Source organism: Mesoplodon densirostris, chromosome 9, assembly GCF_025265405.1.
Source record: "Mesoplodon densirostris isolate mMesDen1 chromosome 9, mMesDen1 primary haplotype, whole genome shotgun sequence".
NCBI lineage: Eukaryota > Metazoa > Chordata > Mammalia > Artiodactyla > Ziphiidae > Mesoplodon > Mesoplodon densirostris.
In genome coordinates, this window is record NC_082669.1 from 15,492,185 (window position 1) to 15,508,325 (window position 16,141).

Genomic DNA, 16,141 nt, shown 5'->3' on the forward strand with positions numbered 1-16,141 from the left:
TTTATAAAAAGCTAGGAAGTGAATAAGGCAGAGGTTGGCAGGGAATTCCATATTTTACCTTTAGCCCACTTTCACTGCCAAGCCAAGCAAATCGTAATGAAAAGACTGCTTCCCTAATTCTAACCGTTAGCTTTTATTCAGACTGCTGGAGGGAAAGAAGACCTTCTACTTTCCTTCTTGTGATACCTTCAAATAATCCCCAAAGTTCTGCACATAGAGAATCTTCAGTATGTTTTCAGTCTTAGAACAAAATACAATTATTGTCACTATTTCCCTGGCATAGGGAGAATATTCTCAGAAAGACCTTTTTAACTATTAGGGAAATAACCACTCCATTCCTTTTTCACACTTTCAAGTGAATTAAACTAAAACTTAAATAAAGTATGTGATTCTTCCTATGAAAAAATTTTCCCACTTCCAACTGGGGTCAACATTTTCTTGCTGTCAGAGCAACCAGATATATTTATACAATATTTGTTGTTGTTGAACTTACTCCTCTTACCTTCTCATGAGTAAACTATTGACATTTGATAAACTTTTCAGCTATAGGCATTTTTCTCTACCTAGATTCTTCTGATAACAGAACTCTTGAAAGAGCCACAGGGATTACTTTTTATTAACATTTAAAGCATAAGTGTTAGAAAACATAACAGAAGGTTATATAAGTAACTTAAAATAAAATCAGAAAATATAACAGAAAGCTTAAAATAGATAGAGAATAATTTCTCCACTAAGGCATCATTTGGTCTCTGACTTTAAGATGAAAGAAACAACTCTAATTTAGAGGATGCAGACAGTTAATCTAGAGCAAATATTCAAGATTTTTGTTGATGAAATTAGGCACTGTCCAATGGTTGGTATAGATTTCAGCTATGAAACAAGTATCTTCAAAAGTTAATGGGGCCCTCCCGGAAGGCCTCGGGGCACAGCGGTCCCACCCCCTGTGCCCAGAATGGAGCCCGCGTTTCCGCAGAGCTGGAACTCCTGGCTCGGGGTCTCTTCACTCCGCCGTCACTGAACTGCCCTGGAGCCTGAGGGGAGGGCGGCCTCACTGAGGCTGCCGGCTCTGGAGGGGCCTCAGCAGCCGAAGCCGCAACAGTCCTGGGGACCACGGGCCGGATCACTCATCCTGGGTTAAGCCAGCTGCCATGTCATGAGGACACTCAAGCAGCCCTAAGGAGAGATCCATGTGGCAAGGAACTGAGGCCTGCTACCTACAACCACGTGAGACATGAAAAAATGTTCAACATCAAGAATTATTAGGGACATGCAAATATAAACTACAAAAAGGTATCACCTCACACTAGCCTGAATTGCCATCAGAAAAAAATGTCTGCAAACAATAAATGCTGAATGGGTTTCCGAGAATGGGTACCCTCCTATGCTGTTGCTGGGATGTAAACTGGTAACAGCCACTAATCAGAACAGAATGAAGTTGCCTTTAAAAGGTAACAATTGAGCTACCATATGATCCTGCCGAACCATTAATGGGCCTATAACCCAAGAAGACCAGAATTCAGAAAGACACAGGCACCCAAACGTGCACTGCAGCGATATTTACAATAGCCAGACATGGATGCAACCAAAATGTCCATCTACAGATGAATGGACAAAGAAGAAGTGGTCCATGTACACAATGGAATATTAGCCATGGAAAAGATGAAACAATGCCATTTGCAGCACCACAGATGAGCCTAGAGATAATCATACTACGTAAAGTAAGTCAGAAAAAGAAAGACAAATATCCGATGATATCATTTACTAGTGTTATCTAAAAATTGATACCCATGAACATATTTCCACAGAGAAAGGCCCATACAGACTTAGAAAAAGATGAAAGGAATGGAAAAATTAGGATGTTGGGGTTAACATGCATTTAATAATTCATATAAAATATATAATCAAGAAGGACCTACTGGATGCCAAGGGAGGTCTACTCAATGCTCTGTTAATGACCAACATGGGAAAGAGTCTAAACCTGATTAGATATATGTATACGTATGAATGAACCAGATTCTGTACACCTAGAACAAACACAACATTGTAATCAAATTTATTCCGATAAGAAATAAAAATTAAATTAAACAAGAAAAAGAAAAAAAAAAGTTAATGGGAATTCCCTGGCAGTCCAGTGGTTAGGACTCCATGCTACCACTGCAGGGGGCATGGGTTCTATCCCTGTCTGGGGAACTAAGATCCCTCATGCCATGTGGCATGGCCAAAAAAAAAAGTTAATACTATAGAACCCTAGCACAATGTACCTTTGGTTCTGCTGATTTTATCTAAGCTTTTGAAATATATAAACGTTTTTCTTTTATACATTATTAGTTTGCTGTCTTGAAAAAATATAAGGAGTCCGTGAATATTAATGAAATACCCAGAAATTATAAGAAACAGTAAAGTATTATTTTATCTATAAAATTCATGACACCATGATAAATATTATATAAATGTGCTGGCATGGTATAGTTACATTGACCTGGATCCTAAGTAATATATAAAAATTGTGACTATAATAATACTAGAATAGTATGGTCCTTTTCATTTTTATAATGTTTGAAATAATCTATTTTGACAATTTCCCATTGTAGTAGGTGAGGAGATTATGTCATAAATAAAGGACCAAAATTCAGAAATAAACCTTAGTAGGACAATTGGTTCTGCTAGTAAAAGTGAATTATGATGTAAAATCTCTTTTGTCCTTGCACAAAAATGGAAAGTCATCATGCATGATATCATCTGAGATTTTCCTCCTCTTTCCTAGCTTTTGTTCAAGATAAAATTTAAAGCATTTTTAATAGAACAAAATCAAGTACCTCAAATTGTATGATGGTGTTCTCATTCACATTCAGGTCACGAGTGGTAATGGAATGCTCACCAACTTCATTTGAAACAAACACCATAGCTGAATCTTCCTCGCTGTTATACAAGAAAACAACAAGGAATCCATTTAGGCAAAAGATCATTGTGACCTGTATAGAGCAGGGGTTTTATTTTTACCTTCTCAATTAAGTACTTACGGTGCTCCTTTGGAAGAATATGGGCAATAAAGGCCAATGTTACCACCAGGGTAGAAAAACCAATTGTCTTCTCTGGGCCCAAAGTCAAAAGTATCTAGAAGCATCACAGGGTTGTTTAAATTATTTCCATCGATGATGAAGTCATCAACAATCCAGATTTCTTCTTTCTTACCTAAGGCATTTTTGGATAAAGCAAGTTTTTTCAATGGTGAAAATCAGACGGACATTTTTGCTCATTGGAAGAAAGTAAAGGACAGAAGGAACTCAGTAACAACCAGTTAAACAGATGCCTTCTAGACACAGCAGCACAAACTAGGTAACTGTGTTTACACTGATTAAAGTGTGAAAAAATGAAGTTTCAGTGCTATTAAATTGACATTGCATGGAGCAGCTGCACTAATTTCAGAAGGCTGGTAAGAGTCTGCTGTCCTTTCCATCACAGCGGTGCTACGGACCCTCCACCACAAGAGTGGGCTTTGAGTTATGCTTTCACGGTTTAGGGGACTCTGTAAGATACCAGAATCTGTGAGGATGGGTGGTCAGCCTGTGGATTTAGTACTGAGTTACACTAACTAGTCTATTCTCGGAGTTAACTCAGGACTTTTTAGAGTCAACCCATGACTTAGAATCATGCTTCCTTCAGGCTGAAGGATCATGGCCATTGTAACACTGGCTTGATGCACAATTTTCTTTAGGTGCTAAAAACTACATGGAAGAAAATATTCTGTGTTATATAATACTTTATTTTCCCCTTAAAGTGTTTCAAAACTTGTATGTTTAGTTGAAGATATGTGGGAACATTAGAAAACTAGGAAAATCACTCCCTAGGCTGTCAGAGAATTTGACTCAGCGACTTAGGCAGGGTGTTTAAGGAAGATATTAGATAAGAAGGGTGAGCTCAGTGCTTTTGTAAAGCATTGTTTGGATTGAACTGGAAACAAGGTGATAAGACCATACCAAGCAGAAACAAGGTTCCTCAAGGACGCTTTTTCACTGATTCCTACTTTTAGTAGAATTCTTACAAAATATAAAAAAGGATCTGTAAACAGGAGCCTGTAGAAACAACCTGATGATTTAAATGAAGCCACATGTACCTCTCCCTCTCTAATCCTATCACTGTTCTAATCCTAGTAGCTTTCTTCCCTTTTCTTATTTTGGAAGCAGTTGGTGAAAACAATGAAAAGCAACTGGTGAGCATTCCAAACATAACGTGAAGACAACTATCCTCTGGACTGTGAAACTGGTTGCATTTCTTTTTTGGACTTTTCCTCAGTGATTATACAAGATTATTTTTTCTGTTCACAGTAAATTAAAATTATTTTTTGACTTACTAGTTATAAAGGAAATATTCATGTTAAATTTTAGAGATGGAAATATATTTTTCTTATCCATTTCTGTGTTACCTCTGCAAAGAATCTGCTTACTATGATGTCTCTGTGCTTACTTAGGCCATTAAATGCATTATTTGGTAGAGTCTGGTCCTTTATAATCAGTAGTTAGTAGAATTACAGGAAGCAATAAAACATTACAAATTGGTAAAATCGTTTTCTGTAACCACCATTTGAAAATACTGTTAAATTATACATTCACATTAGCTTATCACTGAGGCAAGTGTATGTGATAAGAATACTTTATCTCAGGCACTATCTGCTTTTTTTTTTTTTTTTTTTTTTTGCGTTATGCGGGTCTCTCACTGCTGTGGCCTCTGCTGTTGCGGAGCACAGGCTCCGGATGCACAGGCTCAGCGGCCATGGCTCACGGGCCCAGCCGCTCCACGGCACGTGGGATCTTCCCGGACCGGGGCACGAACCTGTGTCCCCTGCATCGGCAGGTGGACTCTCAACCACTGCGCCACCAGGGAAGCCCTGGCACTATCTGCTTTGTGTCAGTCCCTCTCACTTTGTCATGGCTTTTGCTGTAATGTTGTTCTATCTCACTAATGAAGTGCCATACTCAGAAGAACTATGGGGACTTCCCTGGTGGTCCAGTGGTAAAGAATCCACCTTCCAATGCAGGGGACACGGGTTTGATCCCTGGTCGGGGAACTAGGTTCCCACATGCCTCAGGGCAGCTAAGCCCATGTGCCACGACTACCGAGCTCGCGTGCCTCAACTAGAGATCCCACGTGCTGCAAACTACAGAGCCCATGTGCTCTGGAACCTGCGTGCCACAACTAGAGAGAGAAAACCTGCACGCCACAACTAGAGCAATGAAAGATCCCACATACTGCAACTAAGACCCGACGCAGCCAAAAAAAAAAAACCCCAAAAAAACAAAAACACATACATATTAAAAAAAAAGAACTATGTATTCCTAAATGAATTCAGTAAAAACTGATGAGTACCTAATGGTAGAGCTGGATTAAATTTTAAAAACCTTAGCTCTGTGACAGGATTTAGCTGTATTTACATCAAGAGAACTTACGAGTCAAGCCTGAAGATAATACATAGTCAAGTATGAAGATAAAGATATATAAAGCTAAATATTCCTTGAAACTCCTCAAAAGCGAAGCATGTAAAAGGTGCTGTGGACAGCGAAGCCACTCAGCTGACAAACCCTTCCTCCACACCTTAGGAGCAAGCATGCTAACGTGCAGCAGTCAGTTTTGATCATAGGAGAACATGTGCATTTTTACCATTGTTATAAGGTTGCCAGAGTCTGAATCTTGTAGCGTTGGTTTGGGCAGTGTATGATAAGGGAACATTAATGAAAAGTATGTTGGTCATTTGAGGAAAGTAAAATTCATCCATCAGGTGCCAGGTGATTCCCCCATTGGCGGAGAATTGTAATAGAATAGAGTGGGACCTCTCTGGGGTACCTAGGAAGAAGGTAACAGAGGCATGAACACATCATTATGAAAAGGGGGAAATGGTATGATCTTAGACTATTTTTTTGGCATCGATGCATAAGCTGACTTATATTCACATAGACACCTTAGAGTCCAAATGCTTCCGAGGCAACTTAAAGTGATGATGGGTTGGGATTTCTGTATAAATATATCTCAAAACACACACCAAATGTTGCATTTTCACACAATAGTATCTCCCTCTTTTTCTTAGATATGAACACATATCTTTCTGTATTTCATTTAGGAAATATTACATCAAAATTTTTTGATTCTATAGGCATCACAGTTCTACAAAGGGCCAAACATTTAAATCTCAGAATACACAGAAAATCTACTTGAGAATTTATTATATCCAAATGGCATTATTTGTCAAGAAAATCAGTTAGTTAATATGAAAGGTCAGAATGACAGAGTTGACTTTTGGGGTTCACTGTTCACATCTGTGAAAGAAAATCCCAAGTTTCCATAAGTTAAATGTTTTAAATTTAAATTTCTTACGGCTAGAAAGAAGTGGTGGAAAAAAGACTCAGGGACATGATAATAGATTTAACTACCACAGGACTGGTATGATTACTACATCTGTATGAAATTATTATAAAACAAGTAGTTATCTTACCCTTATATTAAAAGGAATATATATTATAGAACATTTGTGAACACTATGTACTCAAATTTATGTTAGCTCTCCCATATAACAAAATTTATAGGCCTCAAATCTGTTACTTCTCTGTGGAGGAGGAATTACACATGGGGAAATTTGCTTGAAGGGAAATAGTGAATTCATACTCATAGAAATGGCTTACCTTTTGCTATAAATCGAAGTGAAAACTGGACATACATTGTATTGGTACAGTCTAGATCTCTTGAAATGAGCATCCTTAGTCCTTCCTGTAAACAAAAACACATATGTTAGGCAATCTTATTTCATTTGCAGAATTATTTTCCTTTGATTTTATACATCTGACTTACATTAGCTAAATGATACATAATGATCAAGAAGCAATACTTGGTCCAGTTTGGAAGGAAAAATTGATCATTTCCCCTTTCAATGGCTTTCATTCCCTATGCCTAAATAACAATATTTCATTGTCTCAACTCCAAGTCACACTTTGCTGTGACTTATAGAAAGCAGTGCAAGAATGATAGCATTACACGTCTACAGGCCTTTTTAAAAAACAGCCTCCTTTGATCACAGCATGTTGTGAGGGGAATAACGAGGAAACAGACAGAAAATGTGCCAAGTGCTCCTGCTGGAAGCTGGGAGCTAATAGGTAACTTTTTCAGGGTTCCAAAGAGTCTTAGGAACTTACTCATTTGCGTGCTGTGACGGCCCTGGGAAGCTCTCATTCAGGCTGACACAACACCCTCCAGTTGGTCAAGTTAAATAAGGCATAACTAAGCAAGTCCCCAAGCCCAGGCTGGAACCATTCATGCAGAGAAGCCAAGGAAGGTGGAAAGTGATCATCTTGGCTTTAGTAATTTTTTCTGCTAATTAACTATTTCTGGTTGCCTGGGATTGACAGCTCCATAGCTTGTTTTCTCCATGTATACACAGGGTTGCGGTGACAGCCCGTAAAACAGAACTTCACTATGCAGATGTCCTAGGTACAAACAGGCCTTTCAGTTTCTCAGGTCTGACTCTGAATCAAGTGGCTCTTTGGTGGTGTGGGGCTGTGTGATACTGAGTGGACACTGTCTATCGATTTCTTAATTATCAACTAACAAATACCGAATGGAATCTTAGGTAGAGAAAGCAAATTCTTCCTCTTCTTCTTAACATTTATTATAGAGTACATTCTTCAATAGATGAAAAATTTTAAATAGGACTAATTTTTTAATAGTAACCATATATGGAGTGCCTACAACAGGCTGGGTTCTAAAAGAACCACTTTACTCCTTTAAAAAGCACCTATCACTCCTAAGGGAAATATATTATTATCTTCCTGCTGCAGATAAGGAAACAAAATCTGAGAGGGACAGTAACTTGCTCAAGATTGCAAAAGTGATGACAGCAGGATTTGAACCTAGATATGTCAGATTCTGAAACTTATCCTCCACCCTTTAAGATATCATTATTTTGTTTATTAAATTATTTTTTGGTTTGGGGAGAGATATCCAGCTAATGTTAAATTTAGAATTTGAGAGTTATTTGATATGGTAATAAAAAAGCAACTGCATTTATACCCATCCTTGAACTTCACAAAGCATAGATTCAAGCTTCCTGGATTAAAGGCTGCTGTGTAAAAGCCTTATATTTCCAGTCTTATTTTTCTTTTATCATAATAACTCACTGCCCTGCTCAGTCCCTGATGCTTGATCACTGCATGTCTTTATGTCCTTACCCTCTGCCTCATACACTTACAAACATAAGACCTTGGATGTTTTAACAGCTTGGTGCCACGTAGAGGTTAAGCTTATGGGGAAAGGTCACTTCTTCATCTTATCAATACAGTGAAAAAGCTTTGAGGTGGGTAGTTAATAGATCCAGTTCATAAATATCCCTTGACAACGTCAAGATAAAGGAATATGATTACTCTTCCCCCTTGATTATGGAATGTGAGTATAAAATTGTTCCCATGGGTCAATATAAGTCAGCCATAAAAGAACCCATTTTATAGTGTATCTTGTAGGAGCAATTTTTTAAAAATTTATTTATTGAATTTATTTTTGGCTGCATCGGGTCTTAGTTGTGGCACACAGGGTCTTTGTTGAGGCAGGTGGGATCTTTCATTGTGGTGCGCTGGCATCTCTCTATTTGTGGCGTGCGGGTTTTCTCTTCTCTAGTTGTGGTGCGCAGGCTCCAGGGTATGTGGGCTCTGTAGTTGTGGTGTGTGGGTTCTAGTTGAGGTGCGCGAGCTCAGTAGCTGTGGCCCGTGGGCTTAGTTGCCCTGCAGCATGTGGGATCTTAGTTCGCTGACCAGGGATCGAACCTGTGTCTCCTGCATCATAAGGCAGATTCTTTACCACTGGACCAAGGGAAGTCCCTTGTAGGAGCAATTTTGTTGAAAGTTGGCATGATCTGTAATTATGAAAGTATCTTTCTTTCATATTTTAAATTTTGTTTATAGTTAAGCACTTGATATTGATAATTGCCCAGTGGAACTGCCATGCCCAGCTTCTGCATATATTCTAGTTCAAACAGATGTTTCTTTTCTCATCCTCTTCCAGATTCAGCAATCCATTGTGCTAAATGTGAAGCTATTTTAATAGTGGATAGCACTCTTGAATCTATAAATATTAAAAAGAGCCTATCATTTCCTTTTTCACAAAAGAATGCCTTTCTAGGTCAAACTACAACCTACTGAATGGCACACGCTGAGCCCTCTCTGCATCTTGCAGAGCTGATAGATAATATGTCCAACACATATAATGCTTGGCTGCCCTTGCATTTGGATGGCTAAAGGGAACATATAAAAGACTATATGTCTTCCTTGTTTATAGGACTAGAGACCAGTTTAATTCTACTGCTTAAAATTTTATCAGGTAAAGATATTTGAATCACAGGACTTTATCTTTTTTGGTCTTGTCAACTGCTTCAAATAGATAGTGGTAAAGAGAGCTAAAGCCTCAGACAAGACTTAAAAACATACACACAAAAACCCAGCAGTTTCCACCCCGAAATGTCCTGCCTCAATTTTTTTGGCCCCTTATAGCAATCAGAGACTTATAAATCTCTCTGACCTTTAAAGTGTTTTTTCTATCTCATCTAAAACTTGAGAAGAATTCTGGATTCAAACAAGGATGATAGCCAGCATCTATTAGCTATAATTGAAAAAGTTCCAGGGTGTCTAATTTTCTAACTGTTAGGTGTTAATTATTAAGGATGTACAGAAACCCATGCAGATTTTTGTTAAAGATTTCATTTGCACACCTAGATTAGCCGATTTCCCCAGCTGAGTGAGACAGGATGTAGCATGTATTCACATATGAAGATGTGCCAGCTCAGCACTGTTTCACACAATCGCTTAACAACCCTCTAACCAACATCTAGTTGAAATACAAAAAATACACTAATGATGTTTGAGAATGTTATTTAATTTGGCTTAAATGTTTGGTTTTCTTAAAGTCACCAAATGGTTGTATTGGTAGGAGGAAAAGAAAGAAACTGAAAGGAAAAAGCAAAGACCTTCCATAAAATCAATTAAAAAATATTCTAAGTTAGATACTTAATTACACATAAAATGCTATATTCTAGAAGATTCTAGAAGTAGTATATATATAATTTTTACATATATAATTCCAGCAGAGTAAAGAAGGTCTGATTACCAAAGCAAAGGAAAAATTTTATGCCTAAGTGATCATAAAAAGTGACGGCAGTGAATATAAGAGGAAACATTTTTTGTTGTTGTTGTTGACATGAGCATATTCATGTTCCTTATGGAACCTTTTTTACTGAAATATAAATTACATAAAGGAAAGTATCAAATCATGATGGAATTATCACAAAGGAACACAGCTATGTAATTTCTATACAACTCAGGAAACAGAACATTACCAGCCGTCCAGATGGCCCCTAATCCTCTCTTCCAATTTATACCTCATTTTCTTCTGCCCAAACCACCATTATCCTGACTTCTAAAACCATGATATGTCCTAGAAGACAATAACTGTATATAAAGTAATACATCATCTGAACAGTAATGCATATGTGTGGAGCAGAGAGTGAAGTAGGGAATTCAGTGGTAGTGAAGAAGAATCTTATCTGACCCCTTTAAAAATGAGCGATGTTCCAGATTTGATGGTTTCACCATTCAGATTCCCCCTCTCTGCACCATATACTTCAGGCCAAAGGTCGGGATGTAAGTTCCCGTTGAAATCATCTTTAAGAATCGAGGGCAGAGGAACGACAGGAACACAGTAGGTTCCACCAGAGCCCCGGTCACACCTAAGAAAAAAATGAGTGGAGAAAAGGCATTATTTGTCGTGAGATCAAGAAGCCATCTTTATCTCTGCATTACAAAGAAAGAAACTGCCAGTTTTATTAACTTACACACAGCGTCCAGCATCACAAATCCCTCGTCCTGAGCACATCCAAGGGCACCCCGAGGCCAGCACAACGTTATCAATAGCCCAGGAGTCAGCTCCCATGGTGTAGTTGGCTTGGATCCATCTGAACCGGGTCCTGGGAGAGCTAAGCAAAAACAAACAAACAAAAGAAAATGACCAAAAAAAACCCCAAACCACACTTGGTTTGAATGGTAACCTTCAAAGCACAAAAACATTTATTTTAATTCTTTCCCTTTAAAGTGCCCTCTCTGGGTTCCAGTTCCCTCTTTATTTGAGACACTTTGTTTTCATACCAAGTAATGGATGTTATTTACTCTTGACCCACAAACAGGAGAGTAGAAAACATGTTTTAAAAATATTTCACCATTTCTTTCACACAAGAGCCTCTGAACACATGTGAGATGGGAGAGTTACTTTGAACTATCAATTTATTCTGTGTTTGAACTACATGCAGAACCTTAGTTTTTGCTTTCAGGCTTTTACTACTTTTCAGTACTGGGAAAGAGACTGAGGAGGATAAACATGAGTATAAGTTGGAATCTTACAAAGGTCTTGCCATGAGGTCTCTGTTCTACTGTTCCCTAAATGGTTTCTGAGGTAGGAAATGGAAGCCCTATCCAACTTCTGCCTCTATTTTGGTTCCTGAGGGTCTGGCTCCCTTAAAGGTGAGGACTAGAATGATGTGATGTACTCCCATGTTTTTTATTATATTTGCAATCTGTTAATTTGGAATATACTGTCAGAAGACCACTTTATCTAGAAATATGTGCAGCCTTACCAAACAGCAGTCTCTCAGTTAGGAACAGATTGCACAGTAGAAATCTGTTAGTTATTTGGAAAGTAGAACAGTTGACTTGAAGTGGAATTTCAACAGTAAAATCTCAAGTGCTATAGTTTCCCCTACACAAGTTCTCCTTCAGTGCAACACAGCTGCCAGCATGGTGGCTCTGAAACAGAAATCTAGTCACATCAACACTCAGCTTAACACCCTTGAAATGGTTCCCCAACACATGCAATGTCAAGGCCAAACTGCTAATAAATACACGGCCCCTTCATCGTCTGCCCTCTTCCCTTGCCTCATCTTCCCCTATTGCCTCACAATTATACTCTGATAGCATGGAATCCTTGCATTTCCCCATAAACTCATGTTTCTTCTGGCCTCTGGGATTCTATTTCGGTTTACAACAGCACATATCCCCCTGCCCCGCAACGAGCCCTTTTCACTCAGACAAGCTCTACTCACTCATTTAGACTCAGCTCAGGCATCAGCTCCTCCAGAAATCTCCCTCCAATCTCCCCAAACTGAGTTAGGTAGTATCTCCCTGTGTTTCAATAATATCATTGGGTTTTGCTTCTGTTATCATTTTATAACATAACTGTTTAGATACCTGTTACCCTAAATAATATATTTGGATCCTGGCATCAACTTATTCATTTTGTGTCGGAGATCTAAAACATAATAGATATTCAATAAATGTTTGTTGAATAAAAATAAAGTGAATAAATGAGCTACAAGTTAGCACTCTTTAAAGTTCTGGGGTCCACAGGAAACTATTTTGGGTTACATACTAAAACGCTTTGATTTCCTGTATTTTTTTTTTCTGCCACTTGTTTGTGCCTCTCTGAATCCAAATTGAACCAGGAAAATGGAAACCACTGTAAATATTTAACACAGAGGGAATTTAACACAAGGAATTGGATGCACAGTTCATGGCAGAGCATGGGGGCAGTGAGGAAACCAGAGTTTAACAAAGTCAGGAAGCACTACAAGTCCAAAGATGGACGGACACAAGAGGAGATGAGGTTAGTTCCCCGGGGGCCAGTGTCACATGGAAGGACATCTCGGGGGAGCTGGAGCTGCTGAAGTTGGCCAAGATGCACTTGAGATAGAAAGGGAGGGGAAGGAACACCCTGGTTTAACTTTATTTCCACCCTCCAATTTCTTGCCAGTATCTGCTACTCTCTCAATCTATCAGGAAGCCAGCAAACACATGCAGCTGGCAAATGCAGCTTACAGAGGCCAATCTGCCTACAATTCAGAGCAGAGCAGTGGGAGGGAGATACAGGGATGTGTGGGGAGCAGCCCCAGGATGGTACAATCTCTACAACCCACCATAGTACACACTGGTTCCTAGAAAGATCCCCCAATTATGCGAATGCCTAAACCACAAAAGTGGGAGCCTGCTGTACGCCCTAATATAACACCTGAATGCGATCTGAAATACTGTGGAGGGGAAGAAAGATGTAAACGGATACGAGCATCCCAAAAGAACGAACCTTTTACTCTTATTCCGGTACTGAGATTAAAAAAAACCCAAACAACTAAGGATACTCTTCCACATGTGATGATTTCACAAACTGCTTCACGTGGATAAGTATCAGTCTGGTTATTGGGTAGATATTTGTTTTTACAACAGTTTAAAAACTGAATCTGGTGGGCAGCCTTCACATTGCTGAAGAACAGAAAAGTTCAGCCTTGGCAAACTCTTGGAACTCTTAACCACATTTAAAAATTGTTACCCAAGCACCTTGAACTTTTCTTTCCCCACCCCGGTATACTCCATGCATGATTATCATGAGAGAGGATTAGAATTGCCAAGCGGCATCATATTTCCCAATTAGGTGACAGAAAACTGAAGTTCTGACATGTAGCCAAATGACAATTCTCACATGGTGGAGAGTGGAAGGTAGACAGTGATCCGCTTCCAATTCTGGAATCTCTCGGAGGTGTAAATGGAACTTTCTGTGTAATGCAGACAGCCAATGGTTGGAGGAACACACTCTTCGGTGACAAGATGCCAGTCCCTGCCATTGTTCAGAGAATACTGGAGCTGTACACCGTGGGAGTCGCTAAAGGGCTTGCTACAGCCCATGCTCATTTCAAACTGCAAGAAAGTTGATGCTGACACATGGAAGTCCCAGGTCTCAGCGTAACGAGGTTTTCCTACAAAAAAGGAAAAGTTTAATGGCAGCACATAATCGTGCTCTTTTCTTATTTGGTGTTTCTGCTCATCATGCTTTCAGTGGCAAACAAAAATCATGTCTTATCTATAGTGTCTCACATGTGCTTTGGCTTTTCATCTCATGTTGACTATTTTTATCTAGTTAGCATAGACTCAGAAATATGGAAGGCTGCTAACTTGAAAAGCTTTACCACCTTGAGACAGGCTAATAGAGAGTCTGCAAATTGTAATTCTGCAAATTATGAGACATGGGAATGTTTTCAGATAGGTACTTTTGCCCCACTTTTAAGAAACCTTAGTCATATTATGCATGCCATGAAAGACAGTTCCTGCAAAAACTGTTATTGGGCTCAACAAGTTACATTAAAGGACGACACCGGTCTTTACTTCCAAGATCCCCCCTCAGTACAGGCAGTTATGCACACAGTTTTGCATTAGAGAATCTGCTCTTGGGTTTTAGGTAATTTAATCCTCCAGTTAATTAAATATTCTCCCTTTATCTGGTGAAAATGTATACCTATGTTTTCAGTGAATATCAGAGCAGTATCCATAGAGAGACAGTCTGTATTGACTTGACCTCCTTGGATTCGATACCAGTTGGCTTGCAAATCCAAAGAGCCATCAAATTTGTCTTGAAATCCAGCTTGAGAGCTGTCATTCATTCCTATAAGGACATCATCCAAGGCCCACTGGGCTGAATGCTTCCCTGAAATCAGATGCATAAAGGCAGTTAGAGAAGGTTCATTATATAGCAATATGAATATCTTTATGACTGTGGTTTTAAATCAAATTATCTAGAAATTGACAGCAAGTTAAGAAACACACGGTACAATGTGGCTTTAACTGGATGATCTAAATGCTACCGGGAAACTTGGGGTGAGCAGTAACTTGCCATGTTGGGGTTGCCACCATCGAAAAGCTGTGGCAGGTGTCTTTGCCTCTCGTGGAAGGTCGATGGAAATGATCTGTGGTTCCAGAAATGACATGAAGTCCAGCTCTCGAAGCAAATGCCAGAGTATCCCATTGTCATTTGAATATTGAACAACAAGGCCTGAGTTAAAAGACATAAATCCAGTTACTTAGACAGCTCTCCTAGAGGCAAAAAAGGCAAGGAACAGTATTATTTGAAATGGCAAGACTGCAGGAGAAACTTCAGATTGCATCTCATAGGATGAGGGCACATTCATCTAACTTCCAAGCAATGAATTAGTAGACCTGAAGGCTCATCAATTTCTTGACAGTTTCTATGCACTGACTCCTAGGAAGTGGAGGGGGAAAATACATAAGCTCTTTTAAAGACCACTCAGTTTTGTATGAGTGAAGAGTAGGTTGGGAAGGGGGACATAAAAATCCACTCCAGATTACATATTTGAATTTTAGATTCTGTCCTGAACTTTACAAAGTCTCATATCATTATTATATACTCAGAAAAAATATCTCAATCTCCCAGTACAAAATCAAGAAGTGCGCTTTGCCACCAATGTACCAGATAGGAAGCACAGCCCAATCTGAAATTCTATTAAGCAGAATAGAATTTTTACTGGCACTTCACCCTTTGTCAGACCTTGGTCACTGAAGACTGAATAAAGACAAATTATTAAATAGCAAAGCAGAGGAACTCACTCCCATCCGATGGTTCTACCTTCCTTTCTCTACCTTTCTACCTTTCTAATTCTACCTTTCTTTCTCTGTGTCACCTTTCCCCTTCACTTATCCCTTCTACCCCACCTCCCTCTGCCTGTCACCAGGTGTGATTTAGGGAAATGCACATTAAAGTTTAAGATACTTCGTGTGCTATTCCTGCTACCTATCCCAGAAAAAGTTTTCTTTTAAAAGAGGACACAGGGAAAGGGTAATGTTGAATGCAAAGGAAAAAACTGCTAATGATGAAATGGTAGGAATCAACAGGATATATATATGATCATTAGCAATTAATAAAAAAGTATATTTTACTTGATAGGGGGCCAGAGGGCTTTCTTGGCATCTATCTAATTGCTATTCTATTCCTAAGACTGGCACTGCATATTCATAATTATGACTGGGGATATTGAAGTGCTTTCTGAGTATTCACAGAAAGTATGTTCAGTAAAGTTGTATTGGTTATATTAATTTTATTATGTCCTAACCTTTTTGTAATTGTAAGAATTCATGGTTCTTATAATAACTTTTTAGCTTCCTCATTATTGACTAACCAGAACATCTCAATCCCTCTGTCATGTAGCATAGCAAAGAGTTTACTAAAATTAAGTTTCAAGAAATAATATGATAAAATATAGAACTAAAAGAAAGCCTTTTAAGGTTAA

General features: G+C 38.8%; 1 protein-coding gene across 2 annotated transcripts in view; it reads right to left on the bottom strand.

The window, feature by feature from the left end:
• RELN (reelin) overlaps positions 1 to 16,141 on the bottom strand; it is a 527,861-nt gene that overhangs the window by 69,697 nt on the left and 442,023 nt on the right. For both annotated transcript variants that reach the window (XM_060107639.1, XM_060107638.1), the window contains exons 32-40: positions 14,731 to 14,889; positions 14,356 to 14,544; positions 13,546 to 13,819; positions 10,859 to 10,999; positions 10,576 to 10,753; positions 6,672 to 6,756; positions 5,656 to 5,838; positions 3,021 to 3,192; positions 2,817 to 2,919 (exon numbers count right to left, since the gene is read on the bottom strand). In XM_060107639.1, coding sequence (XP_059963622.1) covers positions 2,817 to 2,919; positions 3,021 to 3,192; positions 5,656 to 5,838; positions 6,672 to 6,756; positions 10,576 to 10,753; positions 10,859 to 10,999; positions 13,546 to 13,819; positions 14,356 to 14,544; positions 14,731 to 14,889 — 1,484 coding nt within the window. The remainder of the gene's footprint in view (positions 1 to 2,816; positions 2,920 to 3,020; positions 3,193 to 5,655; positions 5,839 to 6,671; positions 6,757 to 10,575; positions 10,754 to 10,858; positions 11,000 to 13,545; positions 13,820 to 14,355; positions 14,545 to 14,730; positions 14,890 to 16,141) is intronic.